Source organism: Chrysemys picta, chromosome 12, assembly GCF_011386835.1.
Source record: "Chrysemys picta bellii isolate R12L10 chromosome 12, ASM1138683v2, whole genome shotgun sequence".
NCBI classification, from domain to species: Eukaryota; Metazoa; Chordata; order Testudines; family Emydidae; genus Chrysemys; species Chrysemys picta.
In genome coordinates, this window is record NC_088802.1 from 43,544,809 (window position 1) to 43,563,365 (window position 18,557).

The 18,557-nt window shown below is 48.8% G+C and overlaps 1 protein-coding gene across 2 annotated transcripts in view; it reads left to right on the top strand.

Annotated features, from left to right (window-relative positions):
• HID1 (HID1 domain containing) overlaps positions 1-18,557 on the top strand; it is a 43,649-nt gene extending 25,092 nt beyond the window's left edge. The window contains exons 6-19 of one of the 2 annotated variants that reach the window (XM_008163925.4): positions 430-546; positions 2,302-2,524; positions 3,263-3,319; positions 3,428-3,568; positions 4,480-4,570; positions 5,140-5,291; positions 6,657-6,735; positions 7,490-7,654; positions 9,514-9,741; positions 10,947-11,113; positions 14,860-14,940; positions 15,384-15,475; positions 15,934-16,092; positions 16,595-18,557. In XM_008163925.4, coding sequence (XP_008162147.1) covers positions 430-546; positions 2,302-2,524; positions 3,263-3,319; positions 3,428-3,568; positions 4,480-4,570; positions 5,140-5,291; positions 6,657-6,735; positions 7,490-7,654; positions 9,514-9,741; positions 10,947-11,113; positions 14,860-14,940; positions 15,384-15,475; positions 15,934-16,092; positions 16,595-16,658 — 1,816 coding nt within the window. In that variant the 3' untranslated portion in view covers positions 16,659-18,557. The remainder of the gene's footprint in view (positions 1-429; positions 547-2,301; positions 2,525-3,262; positions 3,320-3,427; positions 3,569-4,479; positions 4,571-5,139; positions 5,292-6,656; positions 6,736-7,489; positions 7,655-9,513; positions 9,742-10,946; positions 11,114-14,859; positions 14,941-15,383; positions 15,476-15,933; positions 16,093-16,594) is intronic. The other variant, XM_005297457.5, reaches the window with a different exon arrangement.

The window sequence follows — 18,557 nt, forward strand, 5'->3', positions numbered from 1 at the left end:
GCAGTTGTCCCACCAGAGCTCGGTTTGCCCAGGCCCTAGACTTTTCATAAGTTTATGTCTTCCACTCTCTCCCTCCCCCGCCACTCCCCTCTGCGACTGGGGCTGCTGAGTGGCGTAAAGCTGTTGAGGGGAGTTGGTGGGGATGCATGGAGGGCAGGGGCAGGTTCTGTTCTGTGCAGTGGGGGTGGTTACCTGGATTCCAGTGTGTTAGCTGCTGGGTGGCCCAATTCACTGCAGACCCACCGAGAAGGGTTCTGTGTTGCTGAGGATGAGACTCCCTTAAGTGTCTGTTGCTGGTGAGAATGGTGGTTGTGTGTCTGGGGTCTTAAAAGGGTGTTTCCGCCTGACTTGGAAATAGCTGTCCAAGGATGCAACTAAGGACTCTCTACCCAAAGGACTCCAGGACTTGTCCTGCTTTTCCTCTTTCAGGACAGAGCTGCTGAAACTCCTGCTGACATGTTTCTCGGAGGCCATGTACCTCCCCCCCTCCTCGGACAGCAGCAATGCCAATCCCTGGGTGCAGTTCTTTTGCTCCACAGAGAACAGGTGAGAGGGAGAGAGGGCAGGTAGCAGATGCTTTGGGGTGGGGGAAGGGGATGTGTTCTGCTCCCGGCTCCTCTCCCCAATACACAGGGTAGTTTAAGCCTGCTACGTTGCATAGAATTTGCTCCCCTAGGCTGGGCAGATGGTGGCTGTTTTCATGGCACATCCTTGTCATGTGACTCTGTTCCCTACCTCCTTCTCCATACTTGGCCCACTTCATCTACCTTGCACACAATCACCAGTGTGAGTTAGGTCAGTATTATCCCTGTGTTACAAGTGGAGAAACGGAGGCACAGAGAGGTGATGTGCTTTGCCCCAGACCCTGGAGGCAGTCTGTTGCAGAGCTGATTGGGTAGGACGCAAGCATCCTTGGTTCTCAAGCCTGTCTCCAATGACTAGGCTGTCCTTTTCCCTGCCTTGATTCCCCACTTCCCCTCTTTTTTAATATGGGCACCTTGTTAGTTGTAATGAGTATAGTGCCTGGTTTGCTGCATTTGGTTGTAGGGGAACACTGCCCCCTACTGGCTGAGCAATGAATCTCTTGTGTGATTATCAATCCGCAAAATGACAGTTGGCTGTTTCTTTGATGCTACATTTCACTGGCCGAAGGAGTCCAGCTTCATCCCTCTGTCTGGAGTGCTTCAAGAGTTTCTTATGTTTTGTGTGTGTATTGCTTTAATTGGAGAAGGGTGCTGCATTGACAGCCCTGGAGGCTGAAGTCCTTTACTGGGCTACAGAACAGGCAACCCCCCTCCCCCTCAGACAGGGCCACCGCAAAAGTCCACCATCCAACACCACAGCTCTGACCTGGGAGGCCATTTAGGAATCAGACTGGAGATCAGTTTCCATGGCCCATTAAATCCTCAGCCTCTGCTGAAACTGACAACCCAGTTGTCAAATGCGGGGTGGAGGTTGGGGGTGATTTTTGTGATGTACACACTTGTCTCTGGGAACTAGACTGAGACCTCCAAACTCACTCCACGTAGGCCTCCAAACAGCCATCAGTAATACCTTTTTATTTGCTGTGGTCTTGAGCTGGATTTGAACCAATAATCTGCTGTAGAGGTGAAAGGCTCAGTAAGTCATGGCCAGATCTCTGAGCCAGTTGTCCTGCATGGTAAGGACTTAAATTGAGAGCCTGCCCTGTCTTTCGTACCCACGCTCTGTCTGTGAGGCCCATATTCTGACTGCTGTGTATACACTGTTATAAGTGACTCCTCCCCCACCCCACACACCTGAGTATGGCTGTGTAGATTCTCAAGCTAAGCTGGTGGTTGTGCTCCGCATAGGAAGCCAACTTCCTTTTGGAAGGGCATTGATCAGGGTATTGTGTGTGTGGAGTAAGTACCTCCTGCAACCTCTCTCTGAGGCTATGTCTACACTACAGCAGCTACCGCAGCATTGCTGTAGCACTTCTGGTGAAGACACTCTCCCATCGGTTTAATAACTCCAGCCTCTGTGAGAGGCAGTGGCTGTGTTGGTGGGAGAAGCTCTCCTGCTGACATAGCGCTGTCCACACCTGCGCTTACGTTAGGGTGACCAGATGTCCCGATTTTATAGGGACAGTCCCAATTTTGGGGTCTTTTTCTTATATAGGATCCTATTACCCCCCACCCCAGTCCCGATTTTTCACACTTGCTGTCTGGTCACCCTAGCTTAGGTCAGTGTAACTTGCGTTGCTCAGGGGTGTGGATCATACGTTATACTGGAGTAGTTTGTAGTGTAGACGTAGCCTAAGTCTCTGGAGTTCTCTTGCAGGCATGCATTGCCGCTCTTCACCTCTCTCTTGAATATCGTCTGTGCCTACGACCCAGTGGGTTATGGGATCCCCTACAACCACCTGCTCTTCTCCGACTACCGGGAACCCCTCGTGGAGGAGGCGGCCCAGGTGCTGATCGTCACTTTGGACTACGACACCTCCACCAGCTCAAGCCCCACAGTGGATGGCACCACTACCGGCACCGCCATGGATGATGTGGATGTAAGTTACACCAGGTTCCTCTCTCGCCCTTGCCCCCCGGCTTTAGTGTCTTTGCAGCAGATCTTTTTTCTAGGTCTTTCTGATGCTGCCTCCTCTCTACCAAGGGCTTCTCTAGACCCATGTTTGTGTCTCGTCCCAGCTAGGACACTCTTTCTCATATCCTACAGTGCAGGTGTGTGGATGGGTAATGCTGGTGAGTGATGCCAGCAGCCTCAAGTCCCTGAAGGCTGCAGTCCTCTCTTTATATACAGTACAGGTCTCCCCATGCTGACCTGAAGAGGCCCTCTTTAAGGCTACAGAGAAGTCCAGTCCCTCCCCATGACCCCTTTTGGCCTTTCTGCTCCTCTCTGGGGCCAATTGAGGTGGGGTTTATGCTGTGCACACTTATCTACTAGGGCCCAGTCTGACACAGTCCAACCTATTTCCCATAGGCCACTGAACAGCCATCAGGTGGGAATGACTTTGGTCACAGTGGCTTGTAGGTGAAAATCCCTTGCCCCGTTCCCAATCCCATGAGCCATCCGGTCTCCTGGCATTTAGAAATGGAAGTATTTGAGTCACTCACTGAGAAGCTGACAATTGGAGAGCTGATGCAAGTGTCACTAGCCCACGGCCCCAGTTGGTGGTGGTGGTTTGGCTGGTGGTGATGGTGAACATCCCCTTGCTGTGTGCTTACACTTGGCTTCCCGAGGAAATTCTGTTACTAATACAGGGTTCTTAAATTTTCTTTTAATGCAGCCTCCAGGGCCAGACAACCTGTTTGTGAATTATTTGTCTAGGATACACAGAGAGGAGGTAAGGAGCTCGTTCATTAAGACCCTTCCTGATTGATTTCCTGTATATTAGGCTAATCCAGGCCACCACACATTGGTGTTTCTTTATCCTCTTGGTTGTGTGTCCCAGGACTTCCAGTTCATCCTCAAAGGAGTGGCACGTCTGCTTTCGAACCCACTGGTCCAGACCTACCTGCCAAACTCCGCCAAGAAAATCCAATTCCATCAGGAGCTCCTTGTTCTCTTCTGGAAACTCTGCGACTTTAATAAGGTGCAGATAAATTAGCATTGTGTGGAGAGGGAGACAGACATCATGAGTCAGTGTTGGAATCAGGAGGTGGGGATAGAAATGGGAGAGGGGCTTGGTGACCTCGGAATATAGAGGGTTTCTTGGGAGCCTCGAGCTTGTGCCCAAAGATGGGTCTTTTTACTAATGAAATTTCAAGCATTTAGGGGTGAGCATGTGATGTACGTGGTTGGTTGAGTTGGCCCCTGCTGAGAGATTAGGGGTGATCACGTGACACAGGAGCTCTGGCTGTGCTGACACCTGGAAAGTGGCTAGGGGTGATTACATGAAGCATGACCTCCGGTTGCATTTGCCCCTGCCCAGCAGTTAGTGGTGACTACATGGAGCTCTGGCTGCATTGGTCCCTGATGAGGAGGAAGACGTGAACATGTGACTTGTTGTGCCGTTTTCTCTGAGGGGTTAAGGGTGATCTGTCGCTGGGCTCTGACTCCTCTGACCCAGGACTAGGGTGAAACCCAGAGCAGTGCGTGAAAAAATTCTAACAAGATTTTAAAAGTAAAAGGATTAAATCCCCATGAGACAGAAGGGCTGGATTGCTCCCACAGAAGCAGGTCACATGCAGGCCTGGATGGCTAGACCCAGCAGAGAGGCTGCTCTGTTCCTTTCCTTTCTCATTAACTGGTGGCTGGGATCAGCGACTAAAGAGTCACATTTTAAAAAGCAGCCACTGATTTAGATGCCTCAGATTTTAGGTGCTCATCTTGAGACACATAGAGCCTCCCAGTGGGACCTACAGATCCTCAGTCCCTCTGAAAATCAGGCCCTAGATAACTCAAACGAACAGCCACTTCTGGATACCAGGACCTCCTACAGCACAGTTTCTGGAGAAAACAGAACCTGTCTGAGATCATCTTACTTCCGTCCCTCTCTTTCAGAAATTCCTCTTCTTCGTGCTGAAGAGCAGCGATGTGCTTGACATCCTGGTTCCAATCCTCTACTTTCTCAACGATGCCAGAGCAGATCAATGTAAGTTCTATATCGGCTGTTCCAACGCCTTGGGCTGCAGATTCAAGTCTGGAAGGGTATCCCTGATCCTCTGGAGAGAGAGAGACAGACAGTGGGTCCCACTTCTGCTCTCACCCCCCAGTAAATCAGGAGTTTCTCCACTAAAATTACTATGGTTAAACTGGTGTAAGTGAGAGGAGGATGAGGGCAGGTGTCTGCAATTCAGAGACTTTAGGCCTCACACAAGAATTTCGTGGAGGAAAAAATGGGTCCATGCGAATCCTTCGCTATCCTGGGGTCGGCCTCAGAAATGTTCTGGACCCCAGGCTGGTGGAAGCAGGAGAGATTTGTTACCTTCCTCTTCCAGCTCCATTCCTGAAGGCAGCAGGAGTTTCTGACAATAGGTTGTTTCCTTGCCCTCCTGTGCTGCTGCGGGAGATGGAGATAGGGTCCTCCCATGCAGAGCCCCTGTATGGGCAGTTCTGTTACGTTGTGGTTTCTCCTTTGGTCTCGCTCTGTTTCTTTTCTCTTCTCCCTGCCCTTCCTTCTCCATTGGCCAGCTGGCTTCAGCATTGTGCTTCTTTCTGCAGCTCGAGTGGGATTGATGCACATCGGCGTCTTCATTCTATTGCTGCTCAGTGGGGAACGTAACTTTGGTGTCCGCCTGAACAAGCCGTACTCTGTGCGAGTGCCCATGGACATCCCCGTCTTCACAGGGACGCACGCGGATCTTCTCATCATAGTGAGTATGGCTCTGGCTGGCACTGCCTGCCTCTGGTAGCTCCTGCTTCATCCAGCCACACTTCATCAATCCCCTTCCTGCTTTTACCCTCCGAATGCTGGTACACCCTAGGCTGCCAGCCAGTGAGGAGCCAGAAAGACCTGGATGCCTGTCACTGAAGTGTCTGAGCATTAGTGGGATCCTTGCATCCCACTAAGTAGGCAGATAAGTCTTGCAAGGAGCATGAGAGGAGAGGTTTTGCTAGAGGATGGTTATTCCAAAGGGCAGGGTACTGATGTGGTGGTGGACAGGCATCCCAAAGAAGTGATGGGGTGGGGTGGGGTTAGCATCACTGGGGCAGAACTGGTCCTTAGGAAAGGGAAGGATGGTCTTCTGTTTTAAAACAAATGACCTGGAACAAGTCATTTCACTGCTCTGTGCCTCAGTTTCCACAGCTGTAAAAATGGGGACAATAATACTTACCCCCACCTCATAGGGCTATTGCGAGGTTCAATTCACTCATTGATGTGTATGAGGTGCTGAGCACCATAGAAATGCCTGTGAACAAAGCCCGTGTACTCTGGCAGCTGGGGCTGAAATCTGCTGCAAAGCCCCATGGTTTCTGTTGTGCTCTAGTACAGCAGAGCGGAGTTTCTGCAGCCGCTTCAGGTAGACTAAAAAAATGGAGGCCTGTACTGAATGAAATACGAAGTGAATAACCCCATCAGTCAAGTGTCCCCCTTGCTATTTATTTTATATTAAATTAAATTTATTTTATACTGCATCTAAATTTTCAGTGGGCTGCAGACTCTTGTGTTGACAATGCATTACTGTAATGGAGTCAGCTGGGGGGCAAGATGAAGTTTCTCTCAACTGGTTAGGGGGCAGTTGAGGCTTTTGGCACCTAGGGAGGCACGGGAGTCAGTTTGAGATTGTGGGATAAGCACATTAACTGGATGTTTCTGCTAAAATTGGCAGTGAAATTGTTAGCTCATATTGGTGTTTAAATGCCATCACTAGGTTTCAGGGTTAACACCTTATTGAGATTACTAGGACAGGTCACACCTCTCTTATTTCAGGTTGTCTGCAGACTTCAGGAAGATGGCACCGCGTCAGCTTGCGCTCAGTTTCTGTTTTTAATGTGCCCTTAACCGTAAGGGCTGGAAAGGAGTCTGTATAAATGAAAGCTTAGACTCTTGGAGCACAAGTCTACAGCAAGGGCTGCATTCCATGCCTGTGTAATTGCAGAGTACACGGGCCCAGCCTAGGAATGAATGTTGTCAGGAAGCTATTAGCATGGGGGTGGGACTGGTATTTGTGGGGATAGTTGTTTCAACAGTGCAGCTGTGCTGGCTCTCCCATTGCTCAAGTCCTTCCTTGCTGTAGGTCTTTCACAAGATCATAACCAGCGGGCACCAGCGACTGCAGCCCCTCTTCGACTGCCTGCTCACCATCATCGTGAATGGTAAGCAGCTCGACTCAGAGTAAAACAGCCTCCGGAGGGAGGGATCTGGGTTTTCCTGGTAATTTGAGTGTAGGAACCTAACTTGCCTAGGTTTGGTAGCATTTGCTGTTCCAGTTTAACTTGTAGCCACCATAGAAGGTGGCAGCAGTGGTCAGGGCAGGAAGGTGCTGCAGGGGGATTAACCTGTGCAGCTTGGGGAAAAGCCGTTCTGGAAATTCCCTGCTTCATTGGAGAGGGACCTGTGGAAATGGGGCTGGGTGGAAGGACTGCTGGCTGGGGTTGGATGGCTGTTGAATTAGACCCCCTCCCCCTGGGAGTTTCCCTGCAGAGGAGGGCGGGAACAAGGCGCCAGAGGGGTAACCTGAACAAGGGCAAAAAGAGCTAAATAAAGTGTTTGGGACAGGACTGAAGAGGTGTAATACTAACTCTTCTTCAGCAGGTGGCGCCAGTGGTTTTCCGATGAAGGTACTGTATCTGGGTCTGAATCATAGCCAATGATGTCTCTTCTATAGGATGATTTTTAAAAAAAACCTATAGAGAGAATTTCTCTCTCGTCAATTCTGTAGGTTTTTAGAGTGATTTCTATAGGACCCTGTTGGGTTCATCCCTTTTATATCCCATGAGACTTGTCAATAAGGAGTATGTGGGCAGATCAGTGAGGGCTTACAACAGGACTTTCTTACCAATTAACCTGCTCTCACTGATCAGCCTTCTCTCTCCACTCTGCCCATTCCTCCCTCTTCCCTTCCCGTAGTGTCTCCCTACCTGAAATCTCTTTCCATGGTTGCTGCCAACAAGCTGCTGCACCTCCTGGAGGCCTTTTCCACCACCTGGTTCCTCTTCTCCACGGTCCAGAACCACCATCTCATCTTCTTCCTGCTGGAGGTTTTCAATAACATCATCCAGTACCAGTTTGATGGTAAGTGGCTAAAGGTGAGCCAGCCGTGACTTCATTCTGCTGTCTCAGCCCAAGGAGCCTGGGGAGGAATTTCAGAGAAAATGTTGCTCTGAGATACAAACTGTTCACTCTCCTTTGCCCAAGAAAGATGGTGCAGAAACCAGCTAGCAGCGGGCTTGTCTAGATTAGAGAAGTTTGCACTGATGTAGCTACTCTGGTGCTAAGCCCTAATGTAGACACGCCACATTGGTGCAAAATGGGGCTTTGCTAGTTACCAGTACAAAGAAAACCCCTGTACAGACAGGGCCTGAGATGGATGATAGGGTGAGGCAGGATACCTCCCTTGAAGTGTAAGACACAAATGATGGGTACAGTGAGTGTGTGTGAGGGGGGGGTGGGAATACCCACAAACATGGCTTAGTGATGGAATCAAACTGCTTAAATTGTTCAGCTTTGTAGGGGAGGGAGGAAAACAGCCTCCCACGTTTTTGTTGAGTTTTTAAACGTGCCTCCTAGCTCTGCAGCTCCGGGTGTTTGAAATGTTCCTCAGTTAGAAGAGAAACTCCTCATTGCTTGGAGGAGGTTGAATGTTTACTGAACAAGTTCCAGCCCCATCCACTATTCTGACTTGTGCAGAAATGGAATGAGATCTGACAGTCTCCTAGGGGCTCCTGGCTCTCCTGTTCGGAGTTAATGCAGTGATTTCAAAAATAAAAAAGAACTGGAAAAGGGAGCGCCATTTTTCTACAAGTGACTGTTTTAACTGATGGAGTTGTGCCCTTTTATAGTGCTTTGTGGTGGGTAAAAACAGTCCAGGATGGGGGTATATGTGTGTGGCTTTTTTTTTTTTTTAATTATTTTATTTTCCCCTTAGGAATATCAGGCATCTTGACTTTGGTCTTCCCTGTGGTGTTCTGGTTTATTTATTTAATTTTTTTTGGAGGTCACATGTTGTGAGCTCTTAATCGAAGAGGCAGGGATGTGGGGTCATTAACAAAGACATCCTTTCTCCAAAATGTTAACTAGGCACTTGAATTAAATTTGTGTTAGCAGAAAACAGTTTTAAACAGTCTGACCAAAAATCCCTTCTGCTCTCAGTTATTGAAATGTCACTTTCTTGACTCTTGTGATGTCCTCATTTCACTAGTTCTCCAATCGTCACAGTGAAGGTAAAGATTGTGTCACGGGTCATGGACAGGTTGCGGGCAATAAACAAAAATTCACTGAAAACCATGACCTGTCTGTGACTTTTACTAAAAATAATAGAGGGGATTCTGAGGGGGGATGACTGAAGCCCGAGCCCTGTGGGGGGAAGAGAGCCTGAGCCCTGTTGCGGTGGTGTAGGTCCAGCACCCACTGCCACTGCGGCTGATGGCTCTGAGGTCCCTGCTGAAGCCCCAGCAGCTGACCGTTCCAGGGTCCCCACTGCAGCCCCAGTGGTTGATGGCTCCAGAGTCCCCACCATCCACGATGGCTCAGAGCTCCGGATGACCGCGACTCTGCTCACAGCGGCTGGGAGCTCCAGGTGCCCGTCACCAGCTGACAGTTCCGCCCCCACCACCCTGGGGGCTGAAGCTGAAAATGTCACAGTGGTCTCTGGAAGTTACAGAATCCATGATCTCCATGACATAACCTTCATCCAGCCTAGACAGGATCTGAATTTCTCAGATCTTTATATGTCACAAAGGGCGCAAGTGCAGTTTTCCTCTTGTGCAGGTTGCCTTTATTGGTAGAGGTGAGGCTTTCTGAACTGCTAGGTGCCCTGCTAATGCATGTTGGGTTACCGTGTTCCCTTTGGGATGCCCAGATTCCTGGTGGTAGATCATGTTAGAGATCTTGGAACCTTTTCTCTCTGCTCATTTTGTTGCTGTGATTCCCAGGGAACTCCAACTTGGTCTACGCCATCATCCGCAAGCGGAACGTGTTTCACCAGCTGGCCAACTTGCCCACGGATGCTCAGTCCATCCAGAAAGCTCTGCAGCGCAAGAAGAAGACGCCAGAGCCCATTTCTCGCACCAACTCCCAAGATGGGCTCTCCATGGAAGGCTCCCGCCCTGCTGCTCCTGCTGAACCAGGGACACTGAAGACTAGTCTGGTGGCAACTCCAGGTCCGCCTTGGCTCACTTTTACAGTGGGGGGTTGGTGAGGAGGGCCTAGAGGCCTTCTCTACAAGATGTGGCCAGGACTCAGCCTTCGCCTGGGTTTTGGAGATGTCTAAGGGCTTGTCTATGGGAGCAAGTTGCACCAGTGTAACTATATCGGTTTAAAAATGATTAAAATCTGCTCAATGTGCAGTTGCAGTCAAAAAAGCTAAGCGAATGTTGGGAATCATCAAGAAAGGGATAGATAATAAGACAGAAAATATTGTATTGCCTTTATATAAATTAATGGTACGCCCCCATCTTAAATACTGCAATCAAATGTGGTCTCCCCATCTCAGAAAAGATATATTGGAATTGGAAAAGGTTCAGAAAAGGGAAACAAAAATGATTAGGGGTATGGAACAGCTTCCATATGAGGAGAGATTAATAAGACTGGGACTTTCAGCTAGGAAAAGAGAGGACTAAGGGGGGATATGATAGAGGTCTATAAAATCATGGCTGGTGTGGAGGAAGTAAATAAGGAAGTGTTATTGAAATTAATAGGCAGCAGATTTAAAATAAACAAAAGGAAGTATTTCTTCACATAATGCACAGTCAGCCTGTGGAACTCCTCACCAGAGGATGTTGTGAAGGCCAAGACTGTAACAGGGTTCAATAAAGCACTAGATACATTCATGGAGGATAGGTCTGTCAATGGCTATTAGCCAGGATGGGCAGGGATGGTGTCCCTAGCCTTTGTTTGCCAGAAGCTGTTCTGTTCATTCCCTCTGGGGCACCTGGCATTGGCCACTGTTGGAAGACAGGATATTGGGCTAGATGGACCTTTGGTCTGACCCAGTATGGTCATTCTTATGTTCTAATGGGGCAGAAAGCTGTGGGTACTCCTTTCTCAGGGTAAGAGTGGCTTGATGCAGTTTAGCCTAATTCACTTAGGAACAGGTTTAACTAAACTGAAATAAGCCACTCTGAACGGAGGCTCCACACAGCCTTGGGCCCCAGTTTATTGGTTTGGATTCATGCCTGATGTTATACCAGTGACTCTTGCTCCTGTAGACACAGTCACTCCTTTACCTCTATGGGGTGAGGGTTATGGCAAAGGGAGAGCATTTCAGATGGAAACAGAAGTGCAGGGAATTTGTTTTTGTAGGACCTAAAGGATAGGCCAATTCAGAGCTCTTGCTTAGACTTTCTAACTCTCCCTCTGAATTCAGGCATTGACAAGCTGACAGAGAAATCGCAGGTATCGGAAGACGGGACCATGCGCTCCTTAGAGCCAGAGTCTTCACAGTCTCCTTCGGAGGGTAGCCCAGCTGCGGTCATTAGTGACACAGAGTCCTGGAGCGGGGTAAGGCCCTGTGCTCCTCTCCTGCATGGAAAGGTCTGTAAAACAGCACCGAATGGGTGAAAGTCTATGAACCCCGAAGGAGAGGCCCTGATAGGACGGCCTTCGTCCAAGGGGTAAAGTCTATGGTCCTAAGGCAGATTGCAAAGCTATAGAATTTAAAAACCTCGTAGCCCAAGGACACTGTGGCTTAGAAGCTGCCAGCCTTGCTTTCTCTCCCGACAGGGCTTGACTGAGACTTTCATCTAACGCAGCAGCAGTTCCACTGTTTGTGCTGAGGAGACACTTCACGCTCTGTGAATCACCGGAGTTAGTGCTGGACTCCCAGGCCTTTGTCACAGTGTCGGCCTGCTACTTTCCCATCAAGAACCACCAAGCTGCACTATTCCAGTTCCAGCAGAGCCAGGCTGCTCTTTTATGGCATGCCATTAATTCTTCAGCCAGCCCTTTCCGTGCAATGCTGCAAACCCGGAGGCTCTTTCTCAGGGCACACCTCGTGTGCCGTCATATGGGCCCTCTCCCTGATAGGGAAGGCATGTTTATAGACATGGCTCTGCGTAAGCACTCAGTCCTAGAGCGGGAAATTCTTCCAAGTTTTGTTATAATCTTTCATTTTAGTTTTCAGGAATTTCTTGCTATTTCATTTTAGCCTGGCGTCCTGCCCCCTGGGGGTGTGAGGCGCTATGGGGGGCGAGGTGTAGAGCAAACCACCCCACACTCATGCTGCAGTGGCAGTTCCTGTCCTGCAGGGCTGGGGCTGGCTCCCCGTTCTCGGTGGTGTGACCTGGCAGTGCCACGTTGCCGTGCCTGGAGCAGGGAGCCGGGCCCAGCCCCACGGACAGGAGCTACAGGAGCTGCCGCAGTGGAGTTTTTGTTTTTTGTCATTTGAATAGTTTTTCATTTTATTTTGTGTTGTTTTGCATTTGAGAAAAACATGGTGCTTCTATTCATTATCCACCATGGTGTTTTGCTTCCCTATGGACATTGCATCTCCGGCAACTGGAGGGCAAGACTATCCCTTGTGCAATATGTGACCTTTCCCCAGTTTCTCTTCTGGGTTCCCTGAGCCTTGTTTGGAATGGCTGGTCAATCACACCCATATAAATTCACCCAGTGTAGAACAGAAGTGGGCGGGGGGCAGTGGTTTGGTTTGGTATGTATGTGTCGGAACCTGCCAAGGGCGAACCTGGTTAAAGTAAAATTAGTATTTGTATTAGTACCTAAGAGCCCTAGTCACGGACCAGTAGCCCTGGATTGTCTCAGCATTGTAATTTGCAGGCTGCTTTTTCAAACACAGGCAACCTCTGCTTAGAGTGAAGCTGTCCAGGCCGATCTCAGCTCTCATTTAAAACAAATCCAGTTTCTTCCCTTTTCCCTTGAGAAATGTAAACTGCTTTCTCGGTCTGAAAGTTTGTCACAGATTTCCCTTAAAGATCACAGGTTATTCATGGCCCTTGTCCCCTCATCCCCACAGCTGCTTGGGACATGACTTGGAGATGTGTGAAACCTTCCAACATGGGCACCTTGATGGTTGCATAAAACCCAGTCCAATGGCATTCCCTTTCCCTTGCCAGCTGGCTGCCTACCGCTGAACAACTCATGCATCACAAGATTTAGCAGCTCAAAGGCACCGTTGCGGTCTAATGCACTAAGCAAGTGACCCCTTCTCCTCTAATGACTCTCTCTGTGGCTTTAGTTATACACGAGCTTAGGGGGTCTGATCACATGTCTCAAAAGGCAGGACGGGGGCCATGGAGCCCAATCTTGCAGACACCTACACATGTGAGTAACTATGTGCATGAGTCCGTGGGGACTACTTGCATACCTAAGTGTTGGCAGGACTGAGGCCAAACAGTAGACTTGATGAGATGAGCAGCAAAACCTAGGGAGGGGTGGGGTGAGGAAGGGTCGGGGTTATAATAGTACAGTCACATGGTACTTCAGTTTAGGCACATGCCTGTCTCCATGGATCCACATTGATCTAGTTGGGTTCAGACCATCTAAACAAAGTGAGCAGGGAACACTTGCGTAAATCATGTCCCTTTTCTAAACTGGCTATTTCCACACTCTTCCCCCCACTCCCAAGACCCTTAGCCCAGTAGTGTGAAGTTCAATCTCCTGCCCACACTGACTGAGTTAAAACACTCCATTGAGCTTACTGCAGTGATCTCCTCTTATCAGTGGGAACCATCTCGAAAGCATCTTTGTTTAACATATTGCAGCATAATTCCATCCAACGTCCCCTAAACATGTCAGCTGCTAGGCGATGGCGGGAAGTGGGGAAGGACTAAGAGAGAGAGAGAGAAAGAGGAAGGGGGCCAGGGCAGGTCTGCTAAAACAGGTATTTTTATGAATTTATTTTTAGAAGCTTGATTGAAACAGGATACTGAAGCTGAACCATAAGGATGTTATAACTGCAAACATTGCAAAACTGCCTTATCATTCAGATGTTGAATAGACCAGAATAAATAGAATTCCAGAGAATTGAGATTCCCCCGACTTGTTTTCCTGATCCTCCTGATGCCCTCATCCTATAAGGTGTGGTGCTGGTTTTGGCCCCGAGTCACCAGGTTACTTAAGTAAGTACCTGTCTTTAGGCACATGAGGAGTTCCATCAGAGTCAGCAGGACAAATCTAGGCCTTCATCTGCCAGGGTTCTGTGGAATAAGCTCTGTGCATGGTCACACCTCTGTGGAGGATCAGTGACATTCCCTCTGCCCAGCAGCAGAAGTGACCCATTCCTAAGTACCAGCGCTTCTGTGATTCTGGTTGTGAAGATGACCTGCAGGAACCCACGCAGAGCTGGCTTACTGCCTCTGCGAGTATAGATGAGATAATGACCTTAGGAAGTGAGAACTGGTTTTATTAAACTCGGTGGGGAGTGTTGATGCTAAGCCCTAACAGTGACAATATAAAGGTGACTCGCAAAGGAAATTTGGGCTCCTTTTTACCCTATACAAAGAAGGCCTGAAATGATTTTATAAAGGGGGTATTTTTCCAGCTTTTTGAGTGAGAGATATTCAGGTCTAGTCTTCTAGGAAAACATGGCAGACTCTTGAGTGACCACAGAACTAGGAGGATTATGACAGCACTAGTCTCAAGGGTGTAAAACCAGAGTAGTTGAGAGGGGAAGAGGTTTGTAATCAGACTATTTAAAACTCTTTGGTCAAGGCTCTCAAAAGTGACTAGTGATTTTTAGGGCCTATGTTTTGGTTTCTCTCTGAAGACACCCTAAAGAGGCCTGGCTTGTTTTTCACAAAGTGCTGCTAACCCAGTCTCAGAAAATTGGGCCCTGTTAAGGTGTTTCAAGCTGGGCACCAAAAAATGGCAACACCCCCAAATCGCTAGTTGCTTTGGCTTCTCTTTTGTTTGCTTAATCCCTGTATGACTCAGACCTTCTTTCCGTATCGGAAAGAAGCAAAACACAGGCCCAAACTCACTTTCCCCCCTCATATAGGTCCCCTTAACTATTCCACTGCTCCTGGGCTTAGTAGCAACATCAAGGTTTGTGTCCAGAGTTGTAACCTTGCCACTTCCTCGTGCAATTTCAGCCCTGGCTAATCTCTCTTTGAACCCAGGCCATTTCACAGTTAAAGTCTAGTGCATTAGATCGAACAGTGGGTAATGAAATGCTGGTGGTGGTATCTTTTCCCCGAGGACCTGGCCAGGCTGCTTTGCATAGTGATTCTCCAGGGTGGCCAGGAGGATGAGACGGTGTTCAGTAGAAAAAAGATACTGCTAACTATTCCATGCTCATACTGACTCTGATTGTACATTAATAGGAGGCATTGCAGCCCAAACGGGATCGAAGGCGTCTGTCCAGTGCATCCTTGAGCGGGCAGTGGACGCCGACTTCTGACTGGGTGAGAGGAGCTGGGACAGGGGAAATGCCTGAGGAAGGGGATTGGGCTCGAACTCCTGTTTCTAAAGCCGGGATGTCCCAGCTGCTGCAGATGAATCTCTCTGCAGAGATTTCCACTGATTTGAGGCCTGATCCAAAGCCAGTGGAATGGCTCCCATAGAGTGAGCTTTAGGTCAGGCCATTGGTGCATATCCAGGCTTCTGTACTAATGTGATAGGCCTTAGAGAGAGACCCTAAGTGTGGACAGATCCCTCTCCAGGGATTCCCACTGACTCGCTGTTTAGCCCACTAGATACACATCCCTCTTCAGGGACTTCCAAATCTGAATACTCAACATACTGTAAGCAGAGATACTTGAAATGCTAAGCACTAACATAACCTGTGAGCTGTTCAGACCCTTCTCCATGGGGCACTGATCTCCTTGTGGGGGGGTTTCACCCACAGGTGCTGTCTTGGAAATCGAAGCTGCCTCTGCAGACAATCATGCGGCTCTTACAGGTGCTGGTTCCCCAGGTGGAGAAGATCTGCATTGATAAGTAAGTGTGTTGTGTTATGTAATAGGTGGGAGGCTGCAGGGGTTTGATTGGAGGCTGGTTGTGAGAGGCTAAAGGATATGATGTCATCTGGGAGACAATCTAAGATTTTACCAGGGGTGGACTTGAGTGTATGCTTAAAGCCCAGGAAATCAGGCCTTTAATTCAAGTTCATGTATGTCTTTACTCTGGCGGTGCGTTCAGCTAGATTTACAACTCCAGCAGATACCAGATGCTAGAGCTCTCCTCAAGCTTTCTGTTTATCTTGTCACTTACACAGTCTCCTCTTTTCAGTGGGAGCAGCTCAGGAGTCAAGTCTGGGGGGGGGGGGGAGAGGGGTGTGTGTGTGTGTGTGTGTGTGTGTGTTTGTGTTTACCTGGGTCACTACTTTCTGCTGCAGCAGATTTCACAAATGGCAATTGACGATGTCCTGGATGCTTCCGTCCTCGCTCTCTCTGCAGGGGCCTCACAGATGAATCTGAAATCCTCAAGTTCTTGCAGCATGGCACTCTAGTGGGACTGTTACCTGTCCCTCACCCCATCTTGATCCGCAAGTACCAGGCTAACTCGGGCACTGCCATGTGGTTCCGAACCTACATGTGGGGAGTTATTTATTTAAGGTAAACCAGCTAGATGCATTCTTAGCCCATCTCTGCCTAGCACTAGCAAGGTTTCGGTGCAAATCCCTAGTCTGTAAAGCAGCCAGCTCTAGACACTCCCTCCCTTAGCCGGTGTAGAGTGCTGGGAGAACCTGCAGCTACTCTAGGACTTTCCTTTTCCAGCAGCAGGTGCTATAGGGAATAGTGTAGTCACGCTGGCAGTGGGAGAGCACAACTGCTCCAATGCCTGCATCTCCAAGCAGAAGGTGTTGCAGGGAAATGATGGAGGAGTGCTGCCTGCCTGGGGTCTTGCAGCTTCTCCTGTCCCTGCCTCTGCTCACAGGAGGCACTACAAGGCATTGGGCTAGGAGCGCCGGCTTTGTGGGAGCTCACAGCTGTTGCATTCTCCTCTTTGCCGTGCGGTAAATATATCCATTCTTGTTATCCCAGCTGGCAAGATTTGAGTGCCATCAACATTGGTTTGTTTCATAGTAAGTGACGTGACCGTCTTTTTCTCTTCCAGGAATGTGGATCCCCCCATCTGGTATGACACGGATGTGAAGCTATTTGAAATTCAGCGAGTCTAAGATGAGAGAAGGCACTTACCTCTGATAAGAGAGAAACACTGGAAACAAGGACCTCGCTGTGCGTTGCTCCATCACAGCTATTTCTGCATTTCACAGCCAGCTGAGAGACCAAAAGGACAATCACTTCCATTTACCTACCTGTCATTTGAAGCTTTAATCAGGATCTGCTCAGAGATACCTGCCCCTTAGCCCACCTCCCTTCCTATCCCTCCCCAGGAACCCTGAGTGAAAGATGCCTAGGGAGTGTCCATTGTGGTTGTTGCACTAGAAACCAGACCATTCTTAGCTCTTCTGTCGTTCTCTCACTCCTGGCTTTGGTCTGGAGACAAACCTGAACCTGACCAGCTGGAGGCTATGACCTCCGCTCCCTCACCCCCTGGTCAGATTCAGCATTTGATTAAAAGACTCTGAATGTAAAGAGTTAAACTGGGTCAGCGAGGGAAGCTGCTGCTGCTGCGGGAGGTGTGTGTTTTTGTATTGTAGAAATACATAGTTTTTGTGGTTCTTTTCCAAAGAATTTATTCCAAGACTCCATTAGGTTGCAGGTCGTCTTGCTGCTGCCTCTCCTCACTGTCCATGGCAGGTCTGGAGGATCTTTATTTACCAGCTGAATGAAAAGGGAATGCTAAAGGGAATCTATTTGTTCATCCACCTCATGTCTGTGTTTTGAGTCCCTCTTTCCTTCCCCTTCGGTTGCTGTAAGCCAATGCTTCAATGGAAAGTCCAAAGCTCTGCCCTTTCCCTTTCTTCCCCACTTTGCCACTCACTGCCCTGGAGGTTTGCAGACCTGGAATGGTGCTGTGCCCTTAGAGATGGGCTCTTTAAATGACCAGAGTGTATGTGTCTAAAGCCACTTTGAATACCTTACTCAGACTAAGGGGGTCAGTGCAAAGGCTGGGAGAAAAGGGCTGGACCCGGAGGCATCAGCAGGCTTTTCCTTGCAAGGAGAAAGGAACAGTTTGTATCGCCGTCCAGCAGCCTTTTCCAATTGATTGAAGGGACAGCATTGTCTAGCCTTGGAAAAAGCTATATCCCACCTTCCTTGCTGGGCATATTGTCACGACATGTGGGGAATGGTGGAAGGGATCAGTTGTGCACTGCTTTTTCAGGGCAAGGGGTTGAACGAAGGTCTCAGGGAAGTCTTAAGCAGCAAGTTGAAGGCAGCAGGAGAAAAGCAGCTAGACACTGGTGGGAGTGTCCGCTGGGGTGAAGTTGGATCCTTCAGAAGGCCTTGATGGCTTCTGGATTAAAAAAGCTAGACTGTATTGGATCTCAGGCATGGTAAGTGTGGGAATCTATAGTTTGCAGGGACATTAGGAGATCATCTGCTCACTGATCTAGTATCAAAGCAGTCCCCCTCCTGTGGTGCTGGAACTGGACTAAAACCCCCAGCCCAGTTTGGTACTGGAGTATAGCCTGGAATATCCTTGAAGGACAAGGGATAGATGAAGGGAACCTTTTTTCTCTCCACCCCCAATGCATTTTGTCATCATTTCCACCACCACCACCCCCGTTCTGTATAAAGACATTTACAGATTGAAGTCTATATTTTGCTTGGAAATCTCTCATTGGAAGAATGTGATTGATGGAGCCCTGGTGATGGGCCGACATCTGATTGTACCGCACCTGCACCTCACAGCTGGACAAGGGACTTCTGGTGTCCCGGATGCTTGCTTTTCCCCTGCCCGTCATGCACACTGGTTTTGTGGTATCTTCCGGCCTTTCAGTTTGCTTTGTATATCTTCTGTTCCTTTGTGAGTTCCTCTGCAGTTTTATGTTCCTTGATGTTTCAGGTTCATATTCCTTGATGTTTCAAGTTCAGTCTTTGTTCCATGAAAATCAAATTGCACTGTAAACTATTTGCTCACCTATAGAGATATAAAAATTATCTTAAACATG